Raw genomic sequence first — 13326 nt, forward strand, 5'->3', positions numbered from 1 at the left:
CCCTCTTTTTGACCACCTCTGGTTTTGAATCTTTTGATTCCCTATCAGCTTAAAGTTAATGCTTTTCTTTCTTTTTAGATCATTAGAAATACTATTTGTTGAAGGATTTTGTCTAGAATATTTATCAACTCCGGTCTTTCCTAGCCTTGATGGGGAAAAATGTCACAAATGAATTCCTCAAGTGGCATTAACATTGCACACTCTTGGCAGAAATTGACCTCTCAGATGTTTCATTTTTAAATCTTTGCATGTTTTCTTGCATGATCGAAACTGACTGAAGACCCAGTGATGCATATCAAGGGGCATATACTTTTGCTCACCTGAGTTCAGGTCATAGCAAAATTTTGTTTTAAAAAAAAAAATTTGTAGTTTGTATGCCACAGATTTCTTCTAGCTGTATAATTGGAAGACATAAATTGTCACACTTGTGCTGATTTCAATTTAGCTTAAAATGAAGTAATGAAGACTTCATAATTTATTCCTGCAGTTTTGTCAGCTCAACAATATGTAGGCCAAAACTAGAAATGTTAAAGAAGCTGACAATAACTTGGTGGGTATCCCAAAACATAAGAAGGAGGGTATTCTGTAAGAGATGACAGGAGGAACTGTGTACCACTTATATAGTCTTTAGTAAATTTGTATTTACTATTTGATCTCCTTGCTAGTCCTGTTTTCAAGTTCTAATATGCTCATATTCAATGAAATGCTTCTGTTATCTGAAATCTTCTCATTCATGGTATTAAATAACGAACAGTTTAAGGAAATCTCTCTTTTTACTAGAAAACATTGAATTTTGCTGAAATATTTCATACTTTAGTACCTTTAAGCTTGACAAAGTAAGAAAATGGTTTAGTTTTTATGCCTCTTTTGGGAAGCATATTCAAGTTTTTAAGTGGATTTTTTAAAGAAAACAAAGGCTATCATTTAATATGGGCTTTCTTTAATTTCTTATGCTGAGTTTAGAAAACTAAAACATTTTTGGGATTACACTGGCAGCAATGTATATGAAAACCTCTTGGATTGTTATTCCATCACCAAATAGGTTATCACACTTTGAAAACTGTCTTAATTTGCTTAGGTCAAGCATTCTTCATAATATTTTCTTAGCAGTTCACATTAAAAAAGTTAAAGCATTTCTTTTTATTGCATTTCTCACTAAGCTTAACTGATACAGTTGTATTGCCAAGTTTAAAACTAAAAATAGACATACTGTTATTACATCCACAGTGAGATACATAGTGAGAGAAAATCACTTTTAGAATTCAAAATAAGTAATTTTTTTTCTTTGCTACCAGTAAGTATATTACTTAGTTATATATTCTTTGTGTAGCTGAGTTTTGTTGTTTGCATTAGAATCTCGTCCTTTGTCACTTCCTGTGAAAACCATGCTGAACTCATCTGAAAGCTGCAGAAGTCCTGAAGAAAGAATGAAGGAATTTATTGGAGTAGTGTGGAATGCAGTTAAGCGCCTTACACTTCAGGTAAGATGAAAAGGAAGTGAGAAAAACCTATGTCTTTCCAAACTTTATGATACTTTTTATGCATCCTAGTGCTTTTTATTAGAGGATTTTTAAAGGAGCTCCCAAGTTTTATAGTCTTATTTCAGTAGTTTCAAAGTCTTAGAGAATGAAAAATAAAATATAGATTCTTGGTAAATCAAGCAAAGAATGCTTTGGGTTTAGAATATTAGTTTCTGAAGCACTTTTTTATATGTAAGGGGAAGATCCTTAAAAAAATTATATGAAGAAGGAATGCTTGTCACACTTTTCTGTATTATAAACATAGCTACACACTTTTTTATCCATAATTAGATTTGCAGAATACCTTCCTTTCTAAAAGTATGTGAGGAAAATGTGTATGATAGATACATTTTGGGGATGTATGATACAATATGATGTTATACCGTGGTGGCTCAGCTGCTTACTTGTCTACCTTTTATAAAGGACAAGTAGATGACCACTGGGATTAAACCATTTCATCCTAGATTGTGATCGCTGATCAGTAAAAGCAGAGTTTTCATGTAGCAGTACATATACATGCTCTACACAAAAAAGGCTATGTTAGGAGTCCAGTGTTAAGATTGCGTGAACAAATACCAGATGGCTTAGAAATGCTAGAATTAGGACTCTGTTCTTCAAGGTTATATGAAGTGCCTGCTTAGAATTATTATAATCTGTACTTTTTGAACAGTGCATCCTATGAGATTGGTATTTCATGGTACACCAGCATATAGTAGCAAAACTGGTTTTGTGTTAAAATAAACAAACAAATAAACAAAACCCCAAACCCCCACAACTATTTCTGACAGAAGGTAATCGTTGAATGCCTGTTCCTTCTTCCTACCAAGAAATATATTTATTTATATACAGGCGCATCCCAGAACCTGTGTCTGTTTTACTCCTCTCATGCAGAAAGTACTTTGGGTTCAAAATGTCAGAAAGTTTGAAAGTTTAAGTTTTGCCTGAGCAAGAGCTTCAGACTTGTGACCTGATTGCAGAACATTCTGAAGTTGAGGACATGCTTTCTATTAACTCTATTTAGTTTTCAGCCAGCTCTTTCATCATTGTTTCATAAGTATTTTGCTTGTTTTCCTTTCTTTCTTAATGTTGTCACCGCTGGAGATTAAAATCGCTAGATAAGGGGAGTCAAGAGAGATAATTTGTAAGCTGTTTGGAGGAAGCAGTGTATTTTTGTTGTATGTCTGGGTGGTATCTAGCACAATGAGACTCCCTATAAATGAGGCTTACAGTTTGAGTCATAATAAAAATAATAATATAATAATGAGGATGATAAAGAGCTGGATCCTTTATAAATGGGGAAAATTGAATCAGGACTGAGATATTCTGCTTGTATGTATGTTTTTCAAGGTACACTTTGTTACCTGAGCAACCAGCAAAGTTAATTTGTTTCGAAGAATGGTTAAGATACTGACCAGCTAAAAATGAAGTTTGCCTGTTACCAAATAGAAAAAAAAACCACCAACAAAATACCCACAAAAAAAACCCACAACAAAACACAACAAAAAACCAACCAACCAACAACAACAAAAAAAAACAAACCAAAAACAAAAAACCAAGGTTGTGTTCAAACTAGTGGTATTTTTGTGGAGATGAAAGCTGATGACAGTGATAGGCACAGGTTTTCTCAGAGTAATTTTTAAGTATGTTGCTGCTCTGACATAATGTACTCTACAAATTAGAGCTAATACTGGCAGAAAATTTTTTGTGTGTGTGTTAGATAATCCTTCTGGTGTTTGAGGTTCTAGATTTATCTACTTTTTACAGGATTTTTTGGTAAGGTACTCATGCTTTAGATTTTCATCATTATGAATATGAAATTATATTTTTAGTTTTTATTGATTGTGAAATTAAATGGCCATATAAATTCATCCAACAGCTTACACATTTCTGATATGTTTCATCCTTGATCATAGTTGGTAAAGTGTATGTCAATATCTTGCCAGAAGGATACAACATGTTATCAGTGAAAAGTTTCAACAGACTCCAAGGAAACATGACAGGAAAAGTCCAAGAATGTGCTTCCGAACAAATATTCAGTAGTCCTTCTTGGTGAAATATGAGGGATTTATGCATATGCTTGCTGTTCTTTTTATTATTGCTAGTAGTCCCTATGTCTATTTTATTTAAATATATTTTTCAAGACACAAATGCATATATATATTTTCTTTTTTCCTTCAATACCAGCCCTAAATGGGAAAGCTGAAATTTGTGCAAGGCAATGTATAGAGGATAAGATGAGGGTTATGACTCTGTTTTGCAATTCAAGTACAGTACGATATATTAATTTTGTTGAACATAATACACACTTTATTAAACACATAAATATATTTACATATTAAATTCATACTGATTTTCTGTATTTTATTGTCATTTGGCATGAAAAAGGCAAATTTCTAGAATATTTTGTCTGGTTAAATGCTGGAGCACTTAGACACTAAGGCTTTTTCTAAAGCTATTTTCATGTTCCTGGATCTTTTATTAAAACGATTGTAGAACAGAAAAGTCTGAACTTGTCGTCAGATAAAACAGAACTTCATAACTTATAATCATCAAAGGATTATTCTTTTAGTGGAAGTTTGAGTAAGTAAATGTGTTTGGAACCAAAGTAACTGGAAAGTTTATTTTGGATCCAAAGCTGGTTCTTGCTTAGCCCTAGCCCTGGCTTGCTCATGATAGAATATTGCATGAAGATTTTGTGCATTGGAGTTGTGGTAAGCTGTTAGTATTTAAGTGAAAAGACTTTCATACTTAACTATAAAAAGTTGTTTTTATTATTTAGTTGTTGTAGGATTTTATATGCAGCCTTTAAGTCTTTTTGGCAGTTACACTGTGTAGGAGGGTAATACTCACTTTTCACGTGTTCTTCATACTAATAGTTGCTAAAATTGGGGAGCAGTATAAACACAATTATTTTTAATTGGTTGTTAATGCTGAATTCCAGTGAGAACACTGAAGGATCTGTATTAAAAGCAAATGAATTAATGAGTAATGTTGCAATGAATGCCAACTAAATAAGAGAGTAATTATTACATATAAAACTTAGCCAGATATTCCACATGCCTTTAAATATCCCTGAAATTATTTGAAAAAAATGAGTCTGTTTCCTGAAATTACTGAAAATAATATTTTCTTTAAAGCATATAACTTGTACAAAATTTTAGTCAAAATGAAACATTGATTGAAAGAACAGAAATGTAAGGATGAAACTGACTGGAGTTCCTGTTCTTTGAACAGTGGTCTTTATTCATGGGGCAGGAAGAGATTCTGTGACGTGTACCTTAGCAGTTACAGCTATCAGCAGTTATTCAGCAGTTATGAGATAGGATGATTTCTTAAGTTGGTTACTTACCACAAACTGACAAAAAATTAAATTTTCCATAACTAAATAAAAACTTTTTAAAATCAAGCTTTCTTGGAAAAGAATAGAAATACTGTGTAGTGCTAAGACATTGTGTTTTAAGTGGTCAAAGAAAATCCAGCTGATCCTGATTATACTAATTCTTATGTACAGGTAGCCTGTTATCTTAGTTCTCTTACTCATGTGCTCTGCTTTCCATTTATATAATTTTTACTTTCTGTCTAACTTCAAAACCTGAATTTCTGGCCTGCCTTTTTAAATTCTAACAGACAGTGCATGCCTGGCTCAACTGCAGATGGTGTAATTGGGTAGAACTAATTTGGATGTTAGAGGCTGAGGTATGGTCTTATAATAATGACTGCACCAGAACCCCTACATGAGATGTGTAACAGTGGTTCTTTACAGTTTTAGGAGTCATAGCGAGATTATATCCTGTACCTGAAACTCCCAGACAAAACACATTAGCCTTTCTACCAAGAGCGTATCATGGTTGATGATTAATGTGGAGAGAGACCGCTTCCCAGGAGACACCTTTATGTGAGTGTCACCTTGTGCATTGTCTTCAGTGCCTCCAATTGGTTTATACAGCTGTAAAATGTAGGTTAGGGAAGGGAATCTCCTTATGGTATCGCTATCATGAAAGGCTGTAAAGACTCTTGTACAACCTGTCCCTCTTTGTTGCACTTGTGCAGGATAACTATGGCATGTCACTTGTTTCGTTTCATTCACTCCCACCCACCCTCCTCAGTTAGGAAGACCTAATTCTTCTGCAGTATATATTTCACTGTTCTCTCTATCAAGCAACATTCTCTTTTTATAAAATATGAATTAAAAATACTCCATTTATTCCAGTAACTTAATACTTTCCTTTTTATACAACAGAGACTTAAAGTCATTGCGCTTTTTTAGGCTTATTTATTAGTAAAAGCTTAGAGCAATATGTTTTGCATAACTTTTTAAAATTAGAAGGGAAAATACTGCTTACTTCATAGATTTATCATTAATATATGTTACTTAGCATGTATAAGCCTTGACACAACAGAAATGAAAAGAGAGGGTGATTCTGTTTCAAGAATTTGTAATAATTCCTTCTCTTTAACACATGAATGTGTTCAGTATTGGCAAAAGAACACGTTGCTACCAAAACTGAAATAAGATCCTTGAAACAGAAAGGATGTTGCCATGGAAAAATGAAGTAACACTCAGTGCAGCTGCGAAGCATTAATGAATAGGATATTTTTTTTAAAGATCATTTGTGTTTGGTGTGGCTTGGAGGGTCCCAACCAGATGGTTTCCATGAACAGGATCTGACCCCCAGCTTGAGGACTTCTTACTGGCAGATTACTTCATTTTCTTTCCCTTGGATTGTCAGATCCTTACATTAATGCAAGATTTACTGCTGCAGATTTATATTCAGTTACATAAATCAGTCACATTTTACATTAAATTCACAATTTTAGACACACACTTTAACAGTTATTTAAAAAGTGTAAAAAGATTTATATGATAGCTTTAATATATGCTATTGATGTAGTTTAATTTTAAGAATTTAGATTACATATATTTTAAAGCACTTTCCGATTGGTGAAGCAATCTGTAGCGCACATTCTCACTTTTGTCCAACATATAATTCCATCGTTTTAGGTGCACTCTTCCATTCCTTCACTGGAACTTGTTATTAGACAGATCTCCAGATTCTGTCAGATAAATGTACACAAATTCCATTGAAGTTGATGGTTGTGTGTAAGCAGAATCAGCCTCTGAGAAGTTCAACAGGTGCAATTCCATTTTGCACTTATTGGGCCCTTAGGCATCCAAGTTGGCAATTTCTTATGTAATTATAACAACTGCATGATTTGCCCTAAAATGTGGAATTTTGCCGTATGTTCATCATGTCAGCCTTTGGAATCCTGCAATAATGTTTTGCAAAATTCATTTATTCATATAAAACTTTAAATGAAACACAAGTAAGCAAACCATATCTGTAAGCAAATCTGTAATATTACATATGGAGGGCCTGATGCTATCTTGTAAGCCCCACCAAAATTTGTCGTCCAACTCCCATTCCATTGTTTGAAAATGAATGGCAAAGTAACTGCCTATGTAAATAGGAATTTCCCTCAGGCATTTGAAGGAGCGAAACCATTGTGATTCCACTTCAATATTCTTGATATGGCAAAGTGAAATAAAACAAAATGATCCGAAGAACTTGTCTTCATTACAGAGCTGTACTGAACTGTAAATTAAGTGTAAAAACTTTACTGAGTATTGAGATGTCTTCTCGAGTACTTTGTAAAACATCTCCTGTAGATCCTGCTGCTGGTAATGTGATGAAGCATAGTATCTCTCCAAGTTGGTGGAATTTTTGGATTATTATTACCACATGGCTTGTATATCCAGGCAGCATTTGATGTTAATCGTCATGGATATATATATGAAGAATGGATGATTTGTTATAAACTGTTTACTCAGCAAATGCACTGATGAAACAAAAGTTATACTGATCATAAGTTCTTTTGTCATCTGTCATTATCCCACAATGGCTTGACCTGCAACCTATTACTAATAGACCTGAAAACAATCTAATGTGTCACTATAAAAATCTTCGCAAATTGACACAATGACTAATTTAGCAGTTAAAAAAACCCCTCCAAATCTATTACATCTGTAACAATACACTATTGCTTTTCATCCAATATAAATAAAGTACACTCTGCAACCTTGGATCAATAAACTACTTATCAAAGATGTAATTAACTTCATTTTACAACTCAAACAGTTCTAAAACTAGAAACAAACACAGACTTCATGTAACAATGTATTTATTTTTGCAAAATTCTACTTATTTTTCTGCAGTGAATTCTTGTCAGTTTGTCTAAGCAAAAGGGCACAAAAATGCTGAAATAAAGATGAATATCTGTGTTCTCCCCACGAGGCTGGCAAAGTACTCATGGTGCTGGGGAATTCCAGCTCTATTGCAAATCACTATTGTGGCCTTCAGGGGAGGGTGTGGAGTACAACCCTTGACTATCAGTTTTAAGCTGTGATGTCTTTAATGATGTCAAATTGAAAGACTTAGGTATGGTTACGGCAAACAAATGTTCTTTTATCACAGCTACAAATAACATCTTGTGTCCAACATTTTGTACACTAGACTTTTCCAAACAATGTGAAGAAATGAACTGACTCATAGCTTGTACTTGCTTGAAGTGTTCAAGTGTGTGGGCTGTTAGGGCTATTTGATACCCAGGTGCAGAATATTACTTGTAAGAGCCAAGGAAGACAACAGTCTGCAGCTTACACCACTTCTGAGTTAACAAGTTGTGATGAGTTCAGTTCTTGGTTTGGGCTCACTCAGCCTTGCTAGAAGCTCATAAGGAGGTGGCAGAATGTTCAGAAATGTTTCAAGGTAGCAGCATTGCTTGAAAATAAAGAACAAAAAGGTGCTATTTCATATGAAACCATATGCACTACCTCTGATTTGCAATGAAAACAGCACAAAAGCTGTATAAACTTTGTGAACTTTATTTGTTCACCTATCCATTTGTTTTAAAGTTACTGAAGTTTATATTTTTCCTAGTTTATCTGATGATTAACTTTTTTGTACATGCCCGTTACTGTTGACTACAAAGTAAAGACAGAATTTTCCCTGAAATAGGTCTTTACAGAAGTCTTTACAGAAAATAACAGCATATAAAACGTTGGTTAGTTCTAGAGCCTTAGCTATTGCTAACAAAAGCTGATGAACTGCAAAAAGAGGAGGGCTTTCTCAGCTTTATTGTGAGAACATTTTCTGATTCAATTACGCTTCTTGTGAAAAATCTGTTGAAATGTAGATAGATGTATGCTTGGTTTATATGGCAACACTTTTCTGATCAAATTTACAGACCAAAATCACATTAATCTTCCCTCCCCTCCAATAATCATAATTTACAAGAATATATTATTTTCCAACATTTTGTGCCATCTTTTCTCTCAATTCAACTAAAAGCTAAGACTATTTTCGATTAACTGTGATGGATGAGTAACTTGAGATTTTGTACAAAGATCAATACTCCACATTGGGGGAAAATATGGTAATCTGTTTCTGAGGAATCTTTCTTGGCTTTGTTTTTTCAGCTTGAAGTGCAATCTTGTTGTGTATTCCTTCCGAACGATAGCCTGCCTTCCCCAAGTACTATTGTGTCGGGTGACATTCCTGGGACTGTACGAAGCTGGTACCATGGGCAGGCCAGTATGCCTGGCACACTTGTCATCTGCTTGCCCCAGATAAAGATTATGAGTGCTGGACACAAACACATGGAACCATTGCAGGAAATCCCATTTGTTGTGCTGAAACCCATCCTGGAAGAAGGTAGTGTGATAAACTCAAAAAAGCTTACTCTTTCACTTCAATTTTTTACTGTTATGAAAATTATTTTCATTTTATTTTGAAAACTTCTGATGTTGTGCTGCTTTTTTAGCAGTATGTTTTGTATTATTGATGGCTAGAAGTACTAATGACAAGGTTTGCCCCATGGAGATCAAAGTGAAACTCATCATCAAAGAGCTAGTTCTGTGATACGTTTTGTATATTTGTTGAAACCGAAAGAATTCAGAAATGCAATTTTTACCTTCGTTGGTTTTGTCATTCAAGTTACTGTGTAGCCACAAACAGTCTGTTTGACACAACAGGAGGGGGCAGTGAGTTGTGAATTCCAAGACAGAATGGGGGCAGGTTAGGAAAACCTTCTCATGCCACCTGGTGGGGGCGGGGGGGGGGGGAATTATTGGATGTGACATTCAGACTGGACAATAGGAAAAGGCTCTTCACTGAGAGGGTGGTCAGTCACTGGAACAGGCTTCCCAGGGAAGTGGTCACGGCACCAGCCCTGTCAGAGTTCAAGATGCATCTGGATGACACTCTTAGTCGTATGATTTAGTTTTAGGTAGTCCTGCGAGGAGCAGGGAGTTGGACTCTATGATCTTTATATTTATAGGTCCCTTCCAATTTGACATATTCTATGATTAAATGTAAGATGAGAAAAGAAATTCATAAATATAGCAGACTATCAGAAGAAAAGAATGAGACTTTATTAGTCATCATGATAGGCAACAGTTGTGTTTTGTGTCTATAGGGATTGTAGCAAGGATTTTGTAGAGATTTGAAAAAAAAAATTGAGATAGTTTATATGAGTGTTTGTGGGATGCTCTTGTGCATAGGCTAAGGATAAAAAAAAAGTATGGTAGTTCTCATTTGAAAAGCTAGTATTTGGTAGAGATTTGAGTTGTAGACCAATTGGAGGGAAGAATCAGCTTTTAACATTTTGCAACTGATTGAGAAATGCAAGGAGGGCATAAGCTGTAAAGGACCTAGTAAGTGAAAACAAGCTGCTTAAGTTCAGTACAGTTTTTTTTTTTTAAATAGAGCCCTTAGAAATGATCAAAGTAAATGGTAAATGAATTTGCAGCAGTATTTTTAAGAAATACTGATGTAAAAATCTTGTTCTACAGATATTCATATGAAATACTATGTATTGGAAATAGGTGAGGCAAGTATCCCTAACCATCTTGAGTCTTGGGATTTGGCATCCATGGCATCCATGAGATCTAGCCTCATAACCAAGTTTAAAATGTCATGGAAATGCCAGGTGTTCCGGTTTAACCCCAGTCAGCAGCTCAGCCCCACCCAGCCACTCGTTCACTCTCACTCCTTAGCATTGGAAGGGCAAAAGTGAGAAAACTCACGGGTTGAGATAAAGACAGTTTAATAGGTAAAGCAAAAGCTACTCATGCAAGCAAAGCAAAACAAGGGATTAATTCGCTACTTCCCATCAGCAGGCAGGTGTTCACCCATCTCCAGGAAAACAGGGCTCCATCACACATAACAGTTGCTTGGGAAGGCAAATGCCATCGCTCCAAATGTTTGTGAAGAAGGTGAACTTCCTCCTTTTTCCCCCAGCTTTTATTGCTGAGCACGGCACCACATGGTGTGGGATATCCCTTGGGTCAGTTGGGGTCACCTGTCCCAGCTGTGCCCCCTCCCAACTCCTTGTGCACTCTCAGCCTACTCGCTGGTGGAGTGGGGTGAGGAGCAGAAAAGGCCATGACTCTGTGTAAGCACTGCTCAGCGGTACGTAAAACATGCCCATGTTATCAACAGTTTTCATCATAAATCCAAAACATAGGCCCATACCAGCTACTATGAAGAAAATGAAGTTTATAAGTCTACAATAAAATTGTAGTTTTTAATACTGAAAGTTATATTAGAGATGCTGCCAACTGGGGGAAAAAAAAAAAAGGGAGAGAGAAAGGTGTGTTTTTCCTAATAACTTTCAGTAGGAATGATATAATTTGCTAATTATAGTGACAGATAAAAGATAAATGAATTAACCAAAGTATTTTGTTTGTTTTAAACTGATGATGTAAAATTTAAACCATTTATGAAAGTAAGAAGTCATTTGAATTTTGTCTGACCGAGATTTGAAGGAAAGATCCTAGTGAGAGGAAAGAATCCCCCTGGTTGGGATAAAGCCTATGGTAAGGAATTTATTTGTGTGTGGCTTTGTGCTCTGGGAATAATGCCAAACAGAAGTTCTCACAGTCTTGATATTTTTGATTCTCTAATGGAGCTGTTGCCTTCTCCCATGCCAAAACTCCCCCTTAGACAGACTATTAAACAGTTTTTTCAAAGCTTTTAAGTCACCTTCTTTGTTTCTTCCCATGTGGAGGTAAATAATTTTAAGGGATTTTTTGGGGGAGAGTCTCTTAATTTGCATTCTGTCTTTGAACAAGACTTCAGGGACATACTGTCATTCTTAAGACATGTTACCATCTCTCTGAAAATAGATTTATTCAACCTTGCTTTTCCTGGAAACTATTTTTTGAATCATTCCTTCTTTTATAAAGAAGATATAAGTAAAAGGCTTGTTTATAAGGATGCATTGTTACTTTTAAGAAAGCTGTGTGCTTTCTTAAACTCACATCTTAACTCAGACATTTTTCTTATTACATGAAAAACTAAAAGAGGAGGAAAAGGGAGCATAGTCATACTGTCATTTGGGGATATTGCAGCCTACTCACAGAGACTTATTGACCTCAAGATGTCAACATATTGTAAAAATAGCTTATACAATATCCCACAGTCAGGTCTTTCTATTTGTTTTCAAAGTTCTGATACATTTCTTTTCTGAGGTAATTGTAGGAATACTTAAAAGAAGATTTTAAGTACAGTGCTTCAATTCGGAAACATAACTTAGCTTGGTCGTACTAAGTAAAGTAGAACAGAAATGGATTTATCTATGTAAGGAACAAGATATTCTGTTGAATTTCTGTTGAATAACAAATACAACTAAGTAAGTTCATAAAAAGGTATTAAATTACATTCAGTATTAATTTTATAGTCCAAATCAATCACATGGTACACCCATGGGGTAGTATTCACTGAGAATATTAAAACAGAATCACAGAATCATAAAGCAGCCCAGGTTGGAAGGGACCTTGAATGATCATCTGATCCAAACTTTTGTGACAAAGGGAGCCGAGATGAGATTACCCAGCACCCTGTCCGGTTGCTTCTTGAAAACCTCCACATCCCTGGGGAGCTTGTTCCAGTGAATGATTGTTCTTACTGTAAAAAATTTCTTTCTTATGTCAAGATGAAACCTCTCTCAGTGCAGATTGTACCTGTTGCCCCTTGCCTTCTCCATTTTGGCTCCTTCTGAAAAGGGAGACCTCTGTCCTGTTTGTAGCTGCCCTTTAAGTATATAGTTACTAAGAAGAAATTAGATAGAAACTCAGTTAGAGCAGACCTGAAATGTTTAGAGAACTGCTTAGGGTGAGTTGTGACTTTCTGTGCATGCTTGTGTACATCCAACTTAAAGTACTTGACAATTCATCTTATACTCTTTTAAGTCCCAACTTATAGTGATAGGATAAAATGTGGAAAATTTACAGTTGGACAAAATGTGGTGTTATGATCAGGACTTCTGGGCTGCTAAGTGGTCTTCCAAAAATTTAAAATGTTATAATAGGAAAATAAATTGAAGACCTGAAGGGAACCAAAATTTTCCTTTCAGTAAAGCACTAAGTTTTAGAGTAATAATGAGAATGTTTTTGTCATCTACAAATGTTCCTCTTTGGAGGAACTGGTAACTTTTATGAATCTATCTTTGTAGAAATGCTTGGTTAGGTCAGATACAGTAAGATACAGATATTTAGGTAAGACACAGTAAAATACGTTTTAGAAACCAGTATTCAAATCATCATAAAATTGTTGTTGATATTGCTAGATATCATATTCACATTCTCATATGGATAGCAGTATACTGACAATCATGTAAATCACTGTATTGCAAACATTTAAATCTGAGAGACAGCTTTTGTTTGTGAAATATGACAAATTATATAACCTCACAGATTTTTGTAGCCTATGTTTAAACTCAGTAAGTTGTCAAGTGACTTGTAGGG

At 35.0% G+C, this 13326-nt stretch overlaps 1 protein-coding gene across 1 annotated transcript in view; it reads left to right on the forward strand.

Annotated features, from left to right (window-relative positions):
* The window catches only part of LOC104165251 (vacuolar protein sorting-associated protein 13B-like), a 270979-nt gene that overhangs the window by 29089 nt on the left and 228564 nt on the right, over positions 1-13326 (forward strand). Inside the window, exons 5-6 of the mRNA XM_009704826.1 lie at positions 1354-1481; positions 8998-9232. Of these exons, the coding sequence (XP_009703128.1) occupies positions 1354-1481; positions 8998-9232 (363 nt within the window). The remainder of the gene's footprint in view (positions 1-1353; positions 1482-8997; positions 9233-13326) is intronic.

This window comes from Cariama cristata, unplaced genomic scaffold (assembly GCF_000690535.1).
Source record: "Cariama cristata isolate BGI_N322 unplaced genomic scaffold, ASM69053v1 scaffold7657, whole genome shotgun sequence".
Lineage (NCBI taxonomy): Eukaryota > Metazoa > Chordata > Aves > Cariamiformes > Cariamidae > Cariama > Cariama cristata.